This window comes from Lissotriton vulgaris, chromosome 6 (assembly GCF_964263255.1).
Source record: "Lissotriton vulgaris chromosome 6, aLisVul1.2, whole genome shotgun sequence".
In the NCBI taxonomy this organism is placed as follows: domain Eukaryota; kingdom Metazoa; phylum Chordata; class Amphibia; order Caudata; family Salamandridae; genus Lissotriton; species Lissotriton vulgaris.
The window spans coordinates 1,776,486,687-1,776,510,131 of NC_141694.1; the positions used below are offsets into that span (position 1 = coordinate 1,776,486,687).

The window sequence follows — 23,445 nt, forward strand, 5'->3', positions numbered from 1 at the left end:
TTTAAAATTCCTTAATAGTAATGGAATAAATATGTATAAATATAACATTAGACCTTAACAGTATAAATATTACGAAATTCCAAATGATCCAAAATAGACGGTATATAAATATATAATTTCATATCTCATTAGATGATCATACAAACAGAACCCCATACATAAATTAGTTATTTACAAATATGTATGGAGGTCCTCAGTGGTATTTAATCCTCCTGGTCACTTAGAGTCAAATTCTAGAATGTAGTTGGTCTCTGTTCTTCTCATGCAAGCTTCCCTATCCCCTCCTCTATTTGTCACAGGGATGGATTCGATTGCATAATATTTTAGGCATTGAGGTTTACTATTGTGACATGCCTCAAAATGCCTTGCAACCGGATAGGTTTGGTCCTTATTTGTTATTGCTCGCAGATGCTGCAGGATTCTTTTATGTACTGACAGCTTCGTACTACCCACATATCTAAGATGGCATTCACATTCTAGAATATAGATACAATACTCAGTCTTGCATGTAAGATGTTGCTTGATCTCTCTAGTTGACCTAGGGATAACAGTGCTGTATTTCTTCGTGTTTACCCCATACTGACATGCTTTACACAACAAGCATTTAAAAAAGCCCTTGCTCATAGGCATTCAATTTTTCTTCTTAAAGCATTCCTGGCTGTTTTTGGATAAAATATTTCCCAGGCTCATTGCTTTGCGAAAAGTTATTGATGGATTTGAGGGCATCCGATCTCCTATGACAGGGTCATTCTGAACAAAATGCCAGTTGTGTCTGACTATACTCCTTAATTCTTTTTCTTGCTTGGAGTATGTCAGAATTAACCTGATCGGATTGGTATCTGAACTCTGGAATTGACTCTTGTTACGATTGTATTCCAGGAGTTCACTTTTAAGTTTTACCTGTGATTTTCTCATGGCGGTTTCAGCTATTCTTAGACTGTATCCTCGTTCCACAACCTTGCTAAGCTTTCTTGTTGTTTTAATACCATGTCATCTTCATTGCTACAAATACGGCGGATGCGAAGCATCTCACCGTATGGTATAGATTTAATAAGGTGTTGTGGATGAGAGCTTGTGGCTTGTAGTAAAGTATTACCAGCCGTTGGCTTTCTAAAAAGGGTAGTAATAAGAACATTGTTGGATAAAAAAAACCTGCACATCTAAGAATGTCACTGATTCCTTGCTAATACTGGAAGTAAAATTTAGATTAAGATCATTCATATTTATCTCCTGTATAAAATTTAAAACACTTTCTTCAGAGCCATGCCAAACAATTAATAAGTCATCAATAAAACGAAGCCAAGAAACTATATTGGATGTACAGTATTTATCAAATTTTCGCCTGAGGACCAGTTCCTCCCACCAGCCCATAAATAGGCAGGCGTAGCTTGGGGAGAAACTGGCCCCCATGGCCACACCCTGAATCTGTTGGTAAAATTGGCTGTTAAACAGAACGATAACATTTCCAAGAGCATCTTTGAATGATGGGCAAACTCCATGGGCCTAGTGCCAATATAATCTTCACATGCACGTAGGCCATCTCTATGTTTTATACATGTATATAAGGAGCTTACATCCATTGTCACTAAGAGCAAATCAGAATCCTACTCAATACCTTCTATTTTTCTCAGAAAGTCACTTGTGACCTGAACATATGAATCTAATGATTTCATATGTGTTTGTAAAAAATAGTCTATATATTTTGAGAGGTTTTCTAATGGTCCCCCACAGGCAGCAAATATTGGTCTTCCTGGTGGTGCAGTTAGGCTCTTATGAACTTTAGGTATAAAATAAATGTAGGGACTAGAGGGTGATCTCTTTTGATGAACTTGAACTTATCCCCACTCAACAATCCTAGTCCCTTCCATGCCACCAGATTTTTGCATAGGTTTTCCTGCATTGTCCTGTATTTAAGTGGATTGCTCTTCCTGTAGCATTGGATGTCACCCAATTGACTGTATGCTTCTTGTAAATAGTCTTTTATTGGCCATAAGACAATGTTTCCGCCTTTATCAGAATTGCGGATTACCAGTTCTGCTTTTTGTAGTTTGTTTACCAATTGATTCAATTTTCTTTCCTGGCTTGTGTATTTTTTGCTCTTATCACTGTTTGCGTGGGCCAGTTTCTTAATTTGTGCCACCAATGACTCACTGAAAGTATCCAATCCATCATGTGCTGCCAGAGGGATGTACTTGGATTTTAGTTTGAATAAGGTAATTGGTTTTGTCTGGCCACTCATTAGCACTCTTTCCTGTGTCCCTAGGCTGTCATCATTGCCCAGTTGACACATATCATGAAATAGTCCAATGTCACTGACAGTCAGTTCTGTGGCTCTCACTTCAGACTCTGATTTCCCTGCACCAATGAGTGTCGATTTATGCAAGAACTGTTTTTTTAGTTTAAGTCTACGTATGTATTGGTAAACATCTGCCCTAGTTCTTGTGTATCAGAAATTTGATTCTGGGCAATAACTCAGACCCAAGATTAGTATTTGGTTTTCTGCTGCTGTCAGGTCTAGGGTACTCAAATTGATTATAGATTTCGATTGTGTTTCTTGAGACATATTCCCATTGCATACCTGCGGCTCTCCAATATTCCTTATTGGGGGTTCTTTCGGGTTCCTCCCCAACCCCGACCCCGTTTGCTTTGATCTCCTTTGTTTTGCAGCGTTGCGCCTGCCCCTCCTGCGCCGGGCTTTTGTTGCACCGCTTTGCCCTGGAATCGCGATCTCAAAGTGTCTTTTCTGTTTTGTTTTAAAATGTCCAGCTCTTCTATCAGAGCCAGTTTAATGTTGGCCAGTCTCCTTGTATCTTCATTATCTGACCCACTCTCTGCGGCCGAGCTGTTTATCGACGACTCATCAGTTACTATTTTGGCAGCTCCTGTGTTGGTAGTACTGCGTTTACTAGCTGTGGCCACTCTAAGATTGTCGTAGCGGCGTGCAAATGTAAATATTTGCCCGTTGGCTGTCCCTTTTGAATTTATAGATCTTTCTAATCTTAATTTTTTCCTCCTCTTTGGCCAATCTGGCTAGCATGTCTTCCCTCAATTTGGTTGTTTGGGGAGTTTCTTTATCGCCCACCTGAGTCTTAATTGTGTCCTCCAGGGCGTCTATTTTCTTTTGAAGTTCCTCGCCATCAATTTCAGCATATTTAACTAAAATTTGCATCAGGCGACGGGAGGAGTCTAAGTTGCATTCTCCCCACTCAGCCATCATAAGTGGATTAGGTGCTTCATAGCTGGGGGCCAGCATAATACGCAGCCCCCTTGGTACTCTCCCAACATCGAGGTACCTCTTAAGCGAACGCGCCTCCTGCCACTTTAACTGTTCATGGCGTTTTCATTTCTCTAGCTCCTTGAAGACTGTTTTTATGTTACCAGATTCGGCCCCACCTGATTCCCCATTGATTTCTCTGCCGTTGTTCGTTTCGGTTTCCAACTCATCTGAGAACATTTCTTGTGTGGCGAGCTCCGGGGCTCTGCGTGCATCGCCTGACATTGCTTTGTTTAAATGGGATTACGTTCTTTGCGCTGACAAACACGCTGATACTGACTCCTTGCACACGGAAAACAAACTTTCTCCTTGCTGGCGCTGGCGCTGGCTTTTACCAAGCCTTGGTCAGATCAGTGCGGTTACCTCCCCTCTCCAGTACGCCAATCTTTTTATAACTCGAGTATAGGCGGCGACCTTACCGCAGTCACGGATCCCTCTCGGCACGGTGTCGGATCCTTGCCTGTTCAGCCGAACGGCACGTGGGGTCCTCAATCCATGACTCGGTCTCCTGTTTACCGCAAGTCGTATACTTCTTCGCGGGTTTCTTTCCTTGCCCTCTATTGGCTGATCTGGATGGCTTCACTCCTTCCCTTGAATGGGACTTGAAAGGTGCCCCCGGGGTCCCCGCCAAAGCTACACCTCGCGGCAAAGATTAACGGAGATTGTAGGGGACACAGTAGACCGCTTGCTGGGGAGCCTACTTGTAGAGGAGGGGGTCCATTACCGCCAACAGTCCAATGCCGGTATAATATCTGCAATACCTCGCAGCGGCAGCACTCCACCCATCAAGTGGAAATACGAGGCATGGACCAACTTGTTGCAGCATTCAATTATTTATTATTGTTCCCAAACAGCTTTGCCACGACGCGTTTCGGCCGTCCCTGCGGCCTTGATCACATATATATTTTTTTTAACAGAGTAATTGCGCACTCCTGGGAATCTGTTGCTAAATATTTAATAAGCCAAACACACTCCGACAATCGTTTTTCAACTATGAGCCTTTGTCAAAATAAAAAATAAGTGAAATAAAAGACAGACTGTTCCTTTCTTTTACATGTCGGCCATCTTGAAATAAGTTAGAATGTATATATTTTATATCATATTGCATTTCATTTGACACCCTGTCAACATCATCAATATCTATGCATGGGATCTGATCCAAACAGAAGTTTCGTAAAAGATCCCTATTGCACAGTGTTCTCATAAATGATGGCATTTTAGATGTTATGAGTGTTATGAATACTAATATTTTAATGTGCTACAAGTGATTTAATATGAAAGATTATAAGCAGTGCATGGGGAAGGCCCGAGTTATAGTTCATTTACTGTGAGGCTAGTTAGTTTACAACACTGTGTACGGAGGTGCGCAGGTTCTGTTAATTTTGGCCACAGAAGAGAAGACTCCATCTGTGCCATGGCCCAACGTATTTGACCAATAAATGGCGTAACGGCCGTTGGAGAATTGACTATATTGGATGGGCAGACATTTGCAGGTAAGGGACCTTCCTTGGGCATGGATTTTGAATTTTTCCCACCCTGGACTTTCCTCCCAAAAGACAACGGGTTCACTAGGACCTCACCCCAGTGACTATCTGGCCTTGTAGAGCCCTTCTCGGCCACAGCCTGCTGACAAGCACCGCTAGGGATTATTGACTTCTATTTCAGAGACGTAGTCTAAAGGTAAAATATATGACCAGGTCGAACCTGGTTTCTCCATCTGACCCCGGGTCCATCACAGTCAGCCTTAAATCATGACTAGGTTCTGGGTAGGGGAGAGGTGTTGGCCTAACGGCTACGGCGCTCGACCTCGGACCTGGGGAACTGGGTTCGAGTCTCAGCAATGACGCTAAACATCCTGTGATTCTGGGCAAATCACTTAATCTCCCCGTGCCTAACAAAAATGAATGTGTGTCCTTATGTAATGTAACTGGTGCTATGTAAAGCGCTCTGATAACCTAATCGGTTCAAGTTTGCGCTATATAAAAACTCTAAAAAAAAATTAAAAAAATACCAGACAACCGTGGTGGGTTCTTAATTCTTTTTGGCGCTATTTTTATTTAAAGCTTTAAAACTTCATATCTCTGGTTCCCTTTATTGGATTTTCCCCATTTTGGTATGATTTTTCCATCAAAATATTCTATATTTCTATAAATTGGAGTGGGATTTCCGTTGCATAGTGTTTTAACTTTTGAACAGTTACGGTACCTCCTAAGTGCTTTACGCATTTTCTCAAATTAAGCCTGTCTGCTCTGTGCCATAGCGTCCAAGGGTTGAGATCAGTTTGGAATTACTGAACCTTCTACTGAACCTAACAAGAATAGCAACATTCTTACTTGTGGCGGGTTGTCATCCACATCAACTAATAATCCACTTTCTCACATAGATGAATTTTGATTGAGTCGTGTCTCCTCTCCAGCGTCATTTTCTTTGGTTAGTAAGGTGTGCACTATCATCATGCCCACTAGGGCTCAAGGCTTGTTTATTTCATGTTGCAGCCACCCAGTTCAAATATACTGGATGACTTGGTTCATTTAATAGTTTACGATGCAATGCTGCGACTATGATTCTTTCTTACAAGCTTGTGGTGTCCAGTTCAAATCTACCCCTTGATAAAAGGTCATGCTTTTTAAGAATTGCTGTCCTTGAGTGTTACAGTGTGTCCTTTATGTGTGTTGAGTATTGTGGCTCAAAATAAGCAACTTTGGGGCATATGTAGGTAGCCGTTTGCGATTCGCCAACGCTGAAATTCGGCGTTTGCGAATCGCAAACGGCGTTTTGACATGTAGGTGCCACTTAGCAAAATAAGGAATCGCAAAAATTGCGATTCCTTATTTTGCTTATAGCATGTAAGGATTTGCAATTTTGCGATTCCTTAAATGCTATGTAGGGGTGCTTTAAAAATTGCGATTTTTGCATAAGGAACCGCAAAATACCACCTACTTCAAGTAGATGGTATTTTGCGAATTCCTTCAAAAATGCATTTTAAAAAAAATTCAAAGTGCCATGTGGCGCACAGACATACCCTTAGGGAATGTATGTGCGCCACATGTACTTACAGGCACATTCCAGGGGTGCAATAGGTGTCCTTTGGACACCCTGGCACCCTTGGAATTGCGATTCTCAAATTACGATTTTCTCATAGAAAATCTAAATTTGAGAATGTATCCCCATTCATTCCTATGGGCCTCTTAGCCCATAGGAATGAATTGGACACTCATTCCTTAATTGCGATTAGCAATTTGCGAATCGCAATTAAGGAATGTTAGAGATTCGCAAAAAAATTGCGAATTTTTACCTACATTCCATTTTGCTATTCTCAAATAGCGATTCCTTAAAAATCACTATTTGGGAATTGCAAAATGGAAATTACCTACATATGCCCCTTTGTATCCAATACTTTTGAGTTGTGAGCAAGGTGTGTAGATGAAATGTGTAACCCATTTGTGTGCCTTAATAAACAGGATTTCTTTCACCATGTTCACTTTGGAGTGCCACCAGCTTCTTTCTTCCTTCCTTTGAAAAGGTTTCATATGATACAATTTGTGGAGTGCCGCTGCCTATATCCACTGTGCACCTGAAATGCAGGATGGCTTTCAGTGTTTTGTTTTAGTTTAAAACGCTTCGTTCTCCCTGAAATTTTCACCTACTATAGGTTATAATCTACTATAACGTTACTTTAATCTTTGTTTATTAATTATTTTTTTTTAACATAAAGTAATATTGTGTTCCCATGTGTAAAACCAACCCCCCTGCTTGCAGCCATGTCATGCATCCAACCCCTTGTGAGCAGCCTTCCCAATGCCACGCGCAGCTTTCTGCGCAGCGTGCGGTTGGTCTTGCAGGTCATGCCAGCAGATTTACTGACTTTATTAAAGAGTCACATCACCAAAATATAAAAGTGAGCCTATTGTTTTTTTCAAGGGATGAGCATGTCTGTATATGTAAAGCAGATCTACCATTTTTCTTCAAAAATCACCACTATTTTTAATCTACTGTATATTTTAGTAATTGACACAATGCAATGTTTATAATAGTGATTATTATAAATATTTTAAAGGTTCAATTAAAAACATTTCTGAGTCTTCTTTTAACATAGTATTGATTTTGCAATTGGTAGGCTGAAAAATATTTTAAAAAATAGGCTTGGAGACATATATTTCTTTTTGTTTTGTTTTTTAAATCAAACCAAGATGTCTCAGTCTTTTTTAAAACATTTTTCAGCCCACAAAATGCAATCATAAAAACAACCATAAGATGGCCTTGCACTCCAGCTGAAGCGTTTAGAGCTCCAGGTATAGGTGCTTTAAAATAATATAGTAAGTTCTCCTCGGGTCATGGATTTAATGACCCACGAGGCTTACTGTTTTTTTTTATGTTGCTGTGGGGCTGCTACACTTCTTGCATTTATGTGTGTATACATACACACACACACACACACACACATATATATATTTATATCCCTAACCATTTAGGTAACTTTCCCCGCTTACCTCAAAAAGCTGCTGGGTATTATGTTTAATGTACATAGGTGTCTGGCCAAAAGAGAGGTTTATGTGTCTAGGAACTCCCAGGCTAGCAGCCTTTAAATATATATGTAAACTTTTCTGTTATTCTAAAATTGTTCCAACCAGTAAATGTATAAGTACAGGTGATGAAATAAAACATTGTCATAGTTACTGGAATTGGCAGTTATTCATTCATTTGGCACAGTAAACTACATGTAACCATGGAAACATACATCTGTTGTACATCACACATCAGTACTGCCTGATTGCCCCTCCTTTCCTCTGATGACTGCAGGTGGAATGTTGGTTGGAACACCAGAAGATCCTCCTGTCAGTAAGATTATGGAAGAAGATGAGCTTCAGTACTATGTCCAGCAGTTCAAAAAGAGTGGCTTTGGGTAATGTCGACAAGTAAATTGTGTGTTATAGTTTTTTAAATAGGATTTGTGACTTTAGCCCTTTATTTATGTGTAGGCCTATAATATTCAAGTTTGGATACCTACTACAAACTTTGTATTTAGAATTTGCTGCATCTAAATGTAAACTTCTGCATGTTACAAATATAAGCGTCTTCAATGGCAAATAAAATTTGGGGCATCATGTTCAAGCGCAATGCAGGTTAGACTGTGCTGCCACTTCCATGGCCACCCAGATTTGTGCCCTTCAAATTGCAAAGGGGCCTGACCAAGGCTTAATAATTGTTGTTTCCAAGATGGTGCACTGTCCAGAGATTTCTGCCTGATGATCTCAATCCAAGATAAAGCTGAACCTCTTCCTGTGAAGTCAGTTACTGTTTGAATCCTATATAGAGGAGCCATTAACCTGCCATTGATATGTAGCAATGTGTTTGTGTTATTTTGTTCTGTTCATTGCCCACTAATGTGTGCCAGATTTTCCTGCAGATCTTCTATGGGATGCCCTTACCTGGCTGATTTCTCTGCCCTGATTTCAGGGGGGAGTTAGGTGACTTCTGCATGGATTTTCAGCTTCAATCATAAACAACTTGATAGTGAGGTTTTCTGCCCTTTGAGATTTTTAATTCCTCCCCTGGCACTCCCTTATTGAGGCATATGACACCTTTCGTATGTGTGCAGAGTGGCACTCTGGCACTCTGGCTACCGGAAGGGGTCACCTTTTCTTCGGGCAATCAAGAAGGAATATTGAAAGGCCTTCACAGCCTCCAGTCCTTGACAAGATGCATGTATACCCCTTGTATATCAACCCTACAAATGATAAATGATGACGCTAAACATATGCCTACTATGGCTTGACAGCAAGATGCCACATCATGATACAAAATCAGGCTGCAAAGCAGATTATTATAGTGAAATCAGCAGCAGCTGTGTGCACTCAGAATAATGTTGGGGTGGTAGACAGAATTAAGTGTGGCCAGAATGTCTGCAGTGAAGATGAAAAATAAGCCAATGAATCAGTGGATGGTAATGGATAACGGGCAGATAGTTCACAAGTTGACAAACCACCTGACTTGTGACTCCAGGTCAATGATGATGGGTCTGTGGGCAAGAAGGGCAGCATTGATGGTGCAGGTGAATGAATGTTTGGTGTGTGAAGGCAAAATCATTGAGTATGGAAACGTTTGAGCAGCATGCTGTGCATGAGGCACACATCAGGAACGGAGTACTACATGCAGCAGCAGGGATAATTGACTGTTTCAAGGACAAGTGGCGGAATGATCTGCCAGTGACTCCGAACAAGCCTTTGGTGCTAAGGGCTTGTGCAATGGTCATGCATGTCAGCGAGAAAACATAACCATAGTAGAAAAACAGGGCATAAGAGCAATTTTGCTTAGAGGGGTAAGTTGAACTAATTTTCAGGTCAGGTTCTTCCACTCCTAAAGAAACCTACAGTAGACCCTGACCACTTCGCCAATTACCCGCCCATCACTCATGTGCTATTCATCTGGAAGATCATTGAAAAAGCAGTCAATGTTCAATTCCAAAATCACATCAATGATAACCATTTCCTACATGACTACCGGGCTGTCTTCAGATCATGGTGCTTCTGAGAGACAACTAGCGTACACATTGTAGACGATGCTCTACTCACAGACAACAGCGGTAATATTCACCAGTTTTTTGATGATATACAACTGTACTTGAAAGTCTCCTCTGCTTCACACACCCAACACCTCAAACATTGTCTGTATGTCATCCAGACCTGCATGTCCTACATGTCTGAAGCTTAACCCAACCAAGAAAGAAAGAATTACAGCTATTTGACAAGAACGAGAAACAATATAAACCTGGCTCAGTGACCTTGACTGCTTCGAACCCCAACTTTCAATGATTACCAAGTCACTTGGAACAACCTGGACACCAAACTCACCCTCAAGGAACACATTGACAAAAACACCAAAGATGGCCTGGTACATGCTCTCTCTGCTAAAGGAAGTGAACCTGTTTCTTCTGAAAGCAATTTAAAAACTGCTGTTCAATGTACTCCTACAATTGCATCTGTATGGTGGTAACGCCAGGCTCCATGACCTTCTAGACTCCCCACTGACACCAATAAAGGGCATCCTACATGTCTCATCAAGGGCCTGAAGAAATTTCATCACATCACCCCATCATGATGGACCTACGTTTTCTCCCTTTGCCAGCCCACAGCATCTTCAAAACCAGCTGCATTTTCTTTACAAAGCCTCACACCAGGACCCTCACTTACCTTGGAGAGAAACTAACCATGTCTGGTGAATCTCAGCACACCCTCTGCGAGGCACCATTGGACTGCAGATTAAGAAGTGTGAAAAAGAAAAAAAACAAGAAAGCAGGCCTTATCCATCTATCCACCTAAAATTCGATAGATATAGATGTATTTCAAGTGGGAGGACCTGGTCAGTTACCCATGCAGCAATTAGGATACGAATGTGTAGTGTCGCGATGCATGAATAGACGCCACTGACACAATTATGCGGTGGGAGCTTTATTCTTCATACATCTTACTTCTCTCATCTCCTGCTCCTTTCTGCCTCCCTGACTCCTCCTGTTCTGCCTCCCTTTCTCCTCCCACTTCTAGACCTCCTGTGCCGGTCCTAGGGCTTGGCACTTCCTACAACATTACAAAATGGTCCCACTGATTCAGTGCAAAGTGAGAGATTCCAGAAACTTCAGAATAGTAAAGAAACTGTTTTTTATTGTGAAAGCAGCACTGAGCCTATCTTCTTAAAGGTAGTACCCGCACCTGTTGTGTTTGAGGCATTAAACAAAGCACTGAGATGGTGGACAAAGTGAGTTGCGTATTGAGCGACTTGTAGATGTGCTACTTCGGCCTCAGAATGTACTGGTTGTAGATCAGAAATCAAAGCTTAGAAGCAGCATCCACGTCTATAGCATTCTTTAAATTGAACGCATCAGTGAGATGGTCAGCAAAGTGTGTTAGATATTGAGTGTATAGTTGATGTGCTACATTGGCCCCATCACCTTGATTGTGAAACAATTAAGTGGCTGAAGGTTTAGAAACTCTTTTTGGTTCGAATTGCTATAAGTTTCTTCACTTGCCAAGGTGCAAAGGCCTGAGAGTGATGCTGATGCAAAATCGAATGTCTGAATCCTTAATGGGTAGTGGTAAGAGTGGAACACATCAATATTTTATAGACATCTATACAGTGAGAAGATGGACATAACTTGGAAGCCACCCACAGCATGGGGAATTTGATGTGAAAGGAAATGTCCAAAAGAATGATGCATGAAGATGCAAACACCCAAACTGGAAAGGAAGGTCCCATCTTTGTAAAGGCTCATATCACCCCCAGGAGGTGAGCATTAAACTCCCATAACAATTACAATTAGTGATGGAGAGGCTAATAGCCCCTATGAACAGTTTTGTTGGGATTGTCAGTTGTAGAAAATGGTGTGTTTTATGTGTGTTGGGGAAACAGTTAATTTTGAGGTGCATCATTTCCATCCATCTATTTCTGATATGGTGTGAGATTCTATGGAGCAAAGTGAGCGCCTCGAGGAGGAGCGGCCAGGGCATCCTATAGGACTTGGGAGTATGAAGTGACCAGTGGTGCTAGGGTGAGTGTTGTGGTTAGAATAGTTCTGATGTAGAAATGACATCTTATTTACAATAGTAAGAGCTGATGATGTGACAGTGGAAACAGAACATACTATTAAGACAATGTTTGTACTTTGTGATCAGTGAGAGAGAAGGTATGATTAAGGTATGATTACACGTTTCCCTACCAGTCTCTCTAATATGTTTACAGCTTCTTTTTCAGGGTGCCCTTCTTTTTGCTGCATCAAGACATTCAGAACAGAAGTTCCTATGCGACTCGCTTAGTTGTATCATGCACACCCCTCTGTGTTACACTAGTATGCTGTTTTACATTTTCATACACAATGAAACAGTTATTATTAAATGCACTAAAAGTTTCAACAACCTTTCATTTTCTTTTTGATAGAAAACGATTTTTTCCATTTCGACATAAACACACTTTTCTATACCGTAAGTGATATAGTGCAAACCGCACAGTGCTCAGGAACGTGTGATCAGTTTGCCCCTCTTCACCCATATTTTGCGTAGACTCATGCTTCTTCCTCATTACCATCATTGTACTCACTACTCCTCCCTCACCCTATCTTTATTCCCTGCTTTATAGTTTCTGCCTTTCTTCCCTTCTTTCTCTTTGTCTTTTTTCCCTTCCTCTCTTTACTTTCTTCCTTCTATAGCTTATTCTCCCACCCTTCTTTCCATTTGTATCCCTTTTCAATATTATATATAAGTATTGTTTGCTATTGGTGGTTGTATCATAATCAACGTTTATATCCCTATATGGGTATTATCTGGACTTGAAAGTCACTGTATTTGCTGTTATTTATCAATTCTTAGTTTTAACGATAAAAGTATTGATACCAAAAAAAGAAGGGGTGGTCAGATGTACAGGTTCATATACAAGCACTTTCCGTGCCCAAGGTTAGTGTTTGTGTTCTATACAAAAATAAACCTAACAGCAATGACTACAAGATTTCCCTGTGAATAAATCTTAGTTGTTCAACCATGGGTATAATGTTGGCGTTTCGATCTGCTAGGTCTGCACCATAACACTTATTGTATAGCTCCTTGTGTTTCTTTTGATGGAACAAATATATTTATATCATAAAGAAACTTTGGTGCATTTTTTTTAAATTATTTTATTTACCTTTTGTTTCAACAATCAGCCGGACAGTGAGCAAAATATATATCAGAATCGAAGAAGGATACAGAAAACGTCAATGTAACAAAAAAAACATCACATGATATATAATACTTCCTAGAGAGCAAATGACATCACATAAAATAATTAAATCATATTAAATCCATTTAGATATCGGATCCCATATTTTTTGACCTTGTGTCCTTTTTTTTTTTTATCCCTTTAAGTTTATACATTGCCATTTCTAATCGATATATAGAGAGCAATTTAAGTTGCTAGTGGTGAAACACTGGGGGTTCAGTACCAATCCACCGAGAGGTAATACAGAAACGAAAGATTGACATGCAAATAAACAAAAAGGCTTCTGCGGCTGTAGATCTAATTCCGATGTGATCCGTTTGAATGCCTAGGATTACTAATTCAGGAGTTAACTTTATAACAATCCCTAAGCTATTAACTTTACAACAATCCCTAAACTATTACTTTACAACAATCCCTAAACTATTACTTTACAACAATCCCTAAGCTATTAGAACTTTGGTGCATTTTGTAATGATTTTTTAATTTTGTATGAAAATGTAAAAGAGCATACATACTCTTCTAACATAGAAGCATGTGTATGCTAAAACAACTGATGTAATCCCATTTCACTTTTTGTTCTGGACAACATAATGACCCTGGTTCAACTGCATCAAGGACAGTCCTTGTGTTTATAAACATTTTGCTATATAAAAGCATATACCAAAAGAGGGATCAGGTCTCGCGTCGGACTCACAGGTGCTGGACCTAGAGGAATTCAGTGAAATTTACTTGAAGGTTCAATGTGGACAACCATGGTTGCCATAATTTACCCACTCTGTATTTAGTAATGATAACAAGTGTGTTTCTTGGGTCTGGGCTATTGTATAGTGGACCAGGGGTCTCCGGTAAGAATCTAGGAATACATCTCTACTCTGAATCTGCTAGGATTTTTCAGTAACTTATGGTTTCATCAGATGTCCACTACGCTTCCATTTCAAATCTGCGATATTTCAGTAAATACCCATAGAATTTAAATGGATTTGCAAAACAAAAATGTATTCCTTATCTGCCACTGGATAATCGTATAAAGCGGTTGCTTAAATTCGCAATTATTTCTAGGCTAGATTATTGTAATAGTCTTGATCTTGCTGCTTTTAAACACATTTTTGCTAAATTACAATCACTTCAGTATCTGGCTGTGCATCTACTCTCCACTGTCTCCCAGAGGAGAGGAGGGTCTTTATCAAATCCCTCTCCATGGTCCATCGTGCTGTGAACAAGGTGTCTTCGATTTGAAATTTAGGTTTCATAAATATTGTCTGGTTAGATGATAAACTTTGAATTGACCTTCTTCGCCCTCTCAAACCCACTGACCACCATCCTAAATTTAGGAAATCGCTCAAAATCTTTATTTATGATTTAATTATGCTGACTCTGCCTATATTTGCTCTTACTGCCACACCTTTCTGGGTATCGGCTCGTACTTTATAAGACACTATAACATATTCTTGAGGGAAATAAAATCCATGCCTTCTGTACAGTGTCATTGTGGAAAATATGTATACTCTGGCCTTGAAGACATGCAGGAAACAATATGTCACAAAATGCTTAATTTGCCATGCTTTGGTTTGCCAAACAATATTTATAATCACGATCAAGGAAGGATTCAAGACTTGTCATAAGTATTGTTGGTAAATTCTCTGGATCCTGCGAATAAAATTAAGTATCTGAATCAACTCTCTGATTGATTTCAGTTTGTTGTTAAACTTTGGGCTGTCGGCTTATACAGTAGATTGCAGTAGTTTCATTATGTAAACTATAGAGTTCACATTGACCACTCATATGATAGATGTATTGGTATCTATAATGGTGAATGAAGTACATTTCCAGATAATTAACATCTTTGAGATAAGGATAATTGCTATGAAATTGCATTCAAATGTTTCAAGATTACCCAAGAGCTGCTAGACAATGTACATGTCCCACATGCTGGCAAATTGAATTGTTGAGACAATGTCATCCAAGAAAATGTCCATTAGGTAATAGTTAAACCATTTCCATTGGTTGCAAAATTTAAAAGGAATTTGAGCCCAAAACACCCGATTCTGCAATACATATGCAGATATTTTGATAACTCCAAGCTGTAAGATTTGAAGATGGATGTATCTGCAACTTTTGCAAAACAGGAGATGGAGCCAAAAGGTCATGGAAATAGTTCCCATGTATCATGCTCATGGTCAGTAAAGTAATTTGCAATGAGTCATGGGCCAGTCACTCCAACCCACAAATAACCCTGTCTGCAGAAGATGGAGTATGTTTTTTCCAGCAAGGCTTGTTGCAGTACCAGAGTGTTGAATGATTCAACCTGCACATTTTTGTTTTAATTGGACTGTAAGCGTTGACATAGTTTACCAGAAATGCGTTGAAGTCGTTTAGAATACCCTTTGGGCCCTAAAGGCCCACACAGTAAATTCCCTTATCTTTTTCTTCCTAGGCCCCAATAGCAGATGCCCTTATTTATGTCTGCCCCTAGCAGACGAAAACATTAGATATCCTGGTCTGTGTTCACAATTGACTGGGGAAATCCCTGTGGTAGAATGCCCTGGGAACTGGATGGACATAGGACGACACCAAGAAGTGGTATCACTTCCCTTTGAGGTGGATGCTGGGTAATGCAGGGAGAAACTTCTGGTGGCGACTGATGCTGGGAAATGAAGTCTGCTTATCTGGCTCTTTCTTGTAAAGAAGTTTTGTTGGACGCCTGTAGTGTCACTTCCTGCAGAGATGCCTGCTGAAAATTAAAGTGATTTCACATTCTGTTGAGGGGGGTGCTGGGGAATGAAGTTCCTCTGTCTGTCTTATTCTTTTAAAGATGATTTAGCTGAAAGCTGGTGATGCCATTTCCTATGGAGATGGATGCAAGGGAATGAATTCCACTTCTCTGGTGTCTTTTTTACAGATAGTTCAGATTGTAAACAAGTAATTGCACTTCCTTTAAAGATGCATTCTGGGAATTCTGTGATGTCAATACCTGGGTAGATGAATGGTGGGGAACAAAGGCGGATCCTTTGGCTTATTGCTTTTAAAATGGGTTTGTTGGGAAACCAGTGATGTTACTTCCTGTAGAGCTGGAGAGAGGGAAATAAAGTTATGTCATTTCCTTTTGAGATGGATGCTGGTGAATTAATTGAGGAAATGCAATGCTGGCTGGACTTTCCAAATCTATGCTCACACACCTAAACGCCGTTCTGCTGTACGTTTGGTTTCTTGGAACTAATATTTCAATAGATTCAGCCAGTTCTCAAAACCTCTCCACTGGCTCCCTCTGGAAGAAATTACAGATTTCAAAATACCTTATTTAAATCATACCATGATCAACACTGGTCTACCATCCACCTGAATAATGAAGAAGAACCAATGGGCGGTCGGTGGATTTCCAGAAACAGAACCAGCTTAACCTTTGAAATTCCATAGGATACAGCAGTCAGAACATATAAACAAGTTTTGTTTTCTCTACCTCCCAGGCTATGAGTCTCTGTTGCTGATCAAACTAGACTGAATCCGGGTCTCTTGACATTCTCAAATGATCTGAAACTCACCCCTACAGTATATCTCTTCTGTGTTCTTCTACCTTGTATCTCTGCACTATCACTTACAGTTTTTGTTACCAGTGTTAGCTATGTAATGGTCTGCTGGCCTTGTGGCTACTAGGCCAGTGCTCTGAAATACTTCAAATATAACAGAAAGATTGAAATCTCCGATGCCGGCCAATCATAATGTTGGTTTGCAGTAGCATATGAAGACCTGTTCTAGTTTTTTTTAATGTTGATGAAATTTGTAATAAACATTAATTCTGTACTGCAGATGTAGTGCAACTCCCTTATTCCACCTTTGAGTTATATTTTTTATGCCTTTCTCTTGCCTTTTCTCTTGCACAGGGGCCCTTTAAACTGGTACCGACACATTGAGAAGAACTGGAAATGGGGCTGCACTGCGCCTAGCAAGAAGGTAGGTTATTGTTCTCTTCTCCACCCAATGGGTTAGTTTGAAATCAATGGAAATACAGTACCTTCAACACAGTGCTCCAGGTTGCCCAATTTTCTACCTTTCATGACGCTAAACCATGGCTTCGTGTCAATGTTTTGTAAAGGTGATATAGATATGAGTAATTTGTATTTACCTGTGTTTAAATAGTAGGTTCCTGTTATCATCCTAGATGTGTGTATTGTAATGTTGATGTAGCAGCAACCAGCGGCATTTGACAGTGTAATAAATAAAGATGTATCACATTTTGTAAATTCTTAAAGAACATTTTTCCCAAATGAGGGATATGGAAATGATCTTCTTTCCTCAAATTGTTACTCAGTTAACAATTAAGTGAACGAAATTCGACTTATTGTGTACATAGAAACGTTTCCATGTTGAATTAGAGTCTGAAATACACTTTTGTGCTAAAGACATGGGGAGTGCATATTTTACAGAGAGAATGTTATGGCAATCATAAAAACGTGCTTTTATATTGCAGCTCATACCACATTTGAGCTATGTCTATGTGCTGTCAATAGCAGCTGTTAATATTACTGAGTTTATGGAACTTAAACTAAAGTCATTCATTTTTATGTCTGGGTCTGCTTTGTTAAGATTCAACCACGTTACCTTCTGATCTGCTTACGTGTCAATCACAAACGTTCACCTCACTGAGCCATCCTCCAAGCTGTGAAAAAAAACAAGAAAAAAAACGCAGTTCTCCAACACCCAGATTCATCAATGTCCCGATTTGCGAGTCTTTAATAGCGATTATTAAGGAATCGCTATTAAGGACTTGCAAATCGGGATTCATGTAGAAATCACAAAATAAATTGCGATTCCTACCGCCTCTTTATTTGCGATTAGCAAATTGCTAATCGCAAATAAGGATTGACTCCCCATTCATTCCTATGGGCTTTGGCCCACAGGAATGAATGGGGAGTCAATCCTTATTTGCGATTAGCAATTTGCTAATCGCAAATAAGGATGCGATTTCAAGGGAGCCAGGGGTGTCCAAAGGACACCCTGTAGCACCCCTGAAATGTCAATGTAGATGATGTTGCGCACACACATGTCCAAAGGACATGTGTGTGTGTAACATACCACTTACCACTTAGAAAAAAACATACCACTTAGAAAAAAGCACTAATGTGCATTTTTCTAAGCTTTCGCTATTTACCACGAAGTCAGATTTCGCGGTAAATAGCAGTAAAAAATAGCGAATTCGCAATTTTTTAGAGGTTCATGAATAGCATTTAAGGAATCTCTAATTGAGATTCCTTAAATACGATCGCAATTTGAGAAATCGCAATTATTGGCGATTTTTCAAATTGCGAGTTTATGACCTATTGATGAATTCCAAATGCCATTTTTGCGTGCGGAAACGGCCGAATTTTGCGATAGGCACCGTTTGCGCTCGCAAAAATGCTTGATGAATCTAGCTGCAGGTGAACAAAACAGAGTTTGCAAATTGGCAAGATGCATTTGGCACTCTGAAAATGTGCTTCTGCAGTTTCTGTATCCTGGTACCCACAGGATCCATGGACAGTGGAAGAGACAGATGATGAGCAGAGATTTTGCACATCCATTTTTCACCCCTTGCCACCATCCTTCTCAACGCAGCAGATACACACCCGCTGCTTCGATGTGCATTGCTGTCGTGTGCGCATGGTGACTGAGGTCTACTGGTTCTAACTGAATTCCACCTCCACACCTACAACAACAATGGGAAGAGCATCAACATGTATGAGAACTGAAGGACGCCCCAGTCTGAATGCATGCATTCACATTCCCACCCGTGAACTGGGGTTGGAATGTGGATCTTCACCCCACTGCTCTTGCATTAAATGATCGGTGGAATATGGGGTATTGACTTTGGATAAGACATATCTTTCCTGTGCACAGTACCCCGTCCCCGTGGCAGTACTGCGCTAGACGTGTCGCAGGGAATAGGGAGGTGCTCCTGGTGCAGAGGCAAGTGCTTCTCTCTGCGAATGGAGAACATGCTGGAATTAGCACCTGCCACACCACTGCCCTGCACCCTAGAGCAACATTTGCATAGGAGAAGAACTGCCCGTTGTGCACTTGCATCTCATTTTGTGAACACACACATTCTCTTTGTGAATTAACACATGCACATATTTGCCCACATGCATCAAGTGATTTTGAAGTCGCAAACGGTGCGATTCGGAAAAATCGGCCGTTTGCGATTCCAAAATCACTTTTTGGGATGCATTAAACAATTTCACGAAACTCGCAATTTTTTGCAATTCCTAAAAATGCGATTGCATTTAAGCAATCGCATTTGTGCGATTCCTTAAATGCAATGCATGATTTGTTTTAAAAATGCGAAATCAGATATAGGAGGTGCAAATTAACACGAGGTTGACCCTCGTGTTAATTTGCGAAATCTTTCAAAAATGCTCAAAAAAGCATTTTTGAAAGTGTCATGTTACACACACACATGTCCTTTGGACATGTGTGTGTGAAACTTGCACTTAAAAAAAAATTTCAAGGGTGCAGGGGGGGATCCTTTGGACCCCCGTCAGCACCCTTGAAATGCATCAACAGATTGTCATTCGCAATATAAAATTCGCAAAAAGCTAATGCCTTTCCATTGATTCCTATGGGTCTCTAGGCCCATAGGAATCATTGTAATGCCATTCCTTAATTGCGATTCGCAATTAAGGAATCGCAAATACAGAAAATTAAGAAATCGTAAAAACACTTCAGATTTCTTGATGCATAGGATTTTTCAATTCCTAAATTGCGATTCCTTAATTTTCGCAATTTAGGAAATGCAAAATCCTACAATGATGCATGTGGCTGTTAGTCCCTTTCTCCCAATCTAGCAGAGATTGCGAACATGTGTTTGTGAATCCGACAAAATATTTCTCAAGGGCTGCTATCAAATTTCTATGTTATTTTTCTGGTTTGGTGTGAGTCAAGGCCTTTTGTTTTAATAAAATTGCATCTATGATATGCTTACTTACTGGCTCTGTCAGCTTACCCTCTTCAGCCATTTCTTTGTTGTGACACTCGCATTTTTTCCCCAGCCATTGTAGCCTACAGAATGGCGCCCTGCGTTAGACCACTTCAGTCATTAACTATCATCAGTGTGAGTTACGCCCTTTCTCACTTGCACAAAGTGCACATCCACACAGAAAGTAGTTCCGTTCAGACTTATTATATGTTTTACTGTTAAAGCCCTATCAGTAATACATATATTAAGGCTAAGCACACACTTTTTTCTAGGAATGCCGCTCTGCTGGTAACGCAGATGGTTAGGGCCACTGTATGCCAGAAGAATCCTGTTTAGCCCACAATGTGACAGGGCACTGGAGAAATCATATCATGAAGAAAATATTAAATCGGAGGCAATCCTAGCACAAGTGAATTTCAAAATATATGTGGGTACTGGCTTACCATCACTCTTTTTTTTTTTTTTACAATAGCAGCGTTTTAAACTGTGCCCTAGAAGATGGGTGTAACTCTCAATCTTTGACCTTCTCCTAATTTTGAGACTTTTCTGGTTTAAGTATTTTATTTAATACTAGCTTACCCGTCGCGCGTTGCTGCGATCTCAGAAGAAAGGAAATTTAAGGAAACTTGTTTTGATAACATTTAATTTACATTGTGTCATTTTTATTGAAACTTATTCATTTTAATATGGAAGACATTTTAAAGTGTTGTTTTAATTCTGTTTATTTATTCGAGTGCTTGTGGATACACGGTATTTTTTGTTTTTCCGTCTGGTGCGTACACGAATAAATCAGAAGGATTTCCGACACGTGATCTGGCCCCATACAGTTGTCCATGTGAGAAGCACGGATTCTCCAAATCTAGTCCACACACTTGCAGCGATGGTCCTTGTGCTTTGTTGATGGTCATTGCAAAAGCGAGTCGCACCGTAAACTGTAAACGTTCAGTATTGGAAAGATTATGAGGGCCATGGGGGCCCGGGGGCGATATTTAACAAATTGGTTTTTTGGGTTTTTTTTTATGTTAGAAATCTTCGCGGGAGTGTACTCAACAACTTCCTAAAGTTTCATGGCGATCGGATGAATGGTGTAGTAATGCATAAAGGACAAACAGACATACTTTCGTTGTTATATATAGATGGTTTAAATGGATTTAATTTGAGGAAAATGTTTCCCACTTTAAATTGTTGGAATGAGAATTCCCCTATCAAAAGTGGGTTGCTTGCAGAATTTATCCGTGAAACCGGTAACTAGTAGCAATTTCTTCCAACTATTTGCTTTTGTTTTAAACATTTTAAAGCCTCTGAAGTTTATGTAGATTACAAAGTTGAAGAAAAGACTTCAGCAAGTTGCATGTGATATACGTTTGCAACTACTCAAGCTTCTAGCCTTTACCTACCGCTTTTAGTTACTTTCTACCCCAAGTGGCTAATAAGGAGTTCCTTTTTAATTTCAATGACCTGCCCCATCAAAATTAGGAGATCTGCGCCACACCTCTGAGAGCAGACAAAGTCTCCAGGTGAAAATCTGGGGCAAAATGTGGAATTGTCCAGGGACTTAGACCTGGAATTACCAATTCTTCTACTAAATTCTCATTTCTTTGGGGAGCCTCAGGCTTCCACCTTTAATATCATTAAAGTCGGCCCCATGGAGTTATCTTTACCCCCATTATCAGGGTTGGGTAGGGAGAAGTTAATGGGGCCACAGCTGGAGACCACATAATGAGGCCCTCTGGGAGTTTCTAAAAAATAGTGGCTGTAGTGGAAATTCTACTTGAGATCATGTGCCACTGTGAGCCAGAGCCTGCTTTTTATAGGTTGATGAGAATAATTACTGCACCAACATTTAGTGTGTCCTGTGGCTGGAGAAGCAACTTATTTCAAGTTCTAAATTATTGGTATCACATATTTACTACCAAAGATATGATTAATGCTCTATATGGAAAGGAAATTCAAGGCCAAATGTTCTTCATGTTCCTTGCTTGCAGGAATACTTATCCTGATAGTCTTCATGTAAGGAGTAGGAAGGTTTTGCTGACCAACACCATCATCAAGTAGCTGCATCATTCTTCCCAGCAATATTTTTAACAATTTCAAGTCATCATAGGGAATCTGTACTTGACTAGGAAACCACCCTATGCCAGCCTACTGAATTCGAGGCCATCCTGCATGGGTGTTGTGCGTGTAATTACGTCAATGGACTGGACAGTGGATTCGACCTTTTCACTATAGACTCCCAGCATTGAAAATATAAGGATAACAAATCAACATTACTCTCAGTGCATTGACTCAATCATGGCTGTGTAAACCTTTACCTGGACACTCAGCCTAAGAACAGCCAAAAGTGATTCCTTTGAGCAGGATAAAAGCATTAAAGGACGTTGGTTAAAATATTATCAGTGCTCTAAGAGCACAGCACGTTTCATGCTCGGCATAATATGACCAGGCTTGAGGTCCCTTGGTGCCTCATACACAATGGGTCCTTATCTACCTTGCGGGTTCCCTTGTTTGATTTAACATATCATACACAATGGAGTCACCTACTTTAGCCGTCACTTGATCTCATTGTACAGCCAAATTAAATGTACCAATTTATTTCCCTGTCTATACATTTAATTATTTTATACCTCTACAACTACAGTTTTTTCCGTAGTAATAATTGTTACGACATCTGAATTGATCACTTTTTTGAAGCCTTATGGATTCATTTAATTGAAGTCACTTTTGTGTGTGAATGGACTTTAATCTGCAAAACTTCCGAAAGAAGGCTGGAAACCCAGATCTGCTCTTTGACCTGAAACATGATGAATGCCTTTTCATTTCCCAATCTATAATGAAGAATGCACTCTGGATTATGCCCCATTGCCAACTGGACAGTGCACTCTGGAGTATGCCACACTGCCAATTGGGCAATGCACTCTGGAGTATGCCCCATTGCCAATTGGACAGTGCACTCTTAAGTATGCCACACTGCCAATTGGGCAATGCACTCTGGAGTATGCCACATTGCCAATTGGGTAATGCACTCTGGAGTATGCCTCATTCAGAATTTTGCAATGCACTCAGGGATCATGCGAGCAATGCAATGGGACCTAGGTCTCAGTGGGTCCAGCACCAAGGGAACCTATCGAATTCCATCCAGATGTTGAAGAGGACTGCCAAAGATCTGCCATGGTGGTTACTCAACTGCACTGGACCAGTGGCAGACCTCTCTTCCTTCTCATCAACCTTTTGGAGTTGCAGGTAATTTGTGTGGTGGTGAAGGCTTTCGAGCCTACCATCAAAGAGGGATGGCTGCAATTCTCACAAACAATGTCATGTGTAACTTCAACAAGCAGGGTATATTTTGAGCCAGATTGGGATCCAGAGTCCTGTGCCAGGAGGTTCTGCATCTCTAGAGCTGGCTGGACTATCAGACAATTTCCCTGGTGGTATACCACTTGAAGGGATCTTTAAATGGCAAACTTGGTTGGTTACTCTAGTG

General features: G+C 40.3%; 1 protein-coding gene across 1 annotated transcript in view; it reads left to right on the top strand.

The window, feature by feature from the left end:
• LOC147709469 (bifunctional epoxide hydrolase 2-like) overlaps nucleotides 1–23,445 on the top strand; it is a 179,300-nt gene that overhangs the window by 83,276 nt on the left and 72,579 nt on the right. The window contains exons 3-4 of the mRNA XM_086928033.1: nucleotides 8,075–8,177; nucleotides 16,894–16,963. Of these exons, the coding sequence (XP_086784159.1) occupies nucleotides 8,080–8,177; nucleotides 16,894–16,963 (168 nt within the window). The 5' untranslated portion in view covers nucleotides 8,075–8,079. The remainder of the gene's footprint in view (nucleotides 1–8,074; nucleotides 8,178–16,893; nucleotides 16,964–23,445) is intronic.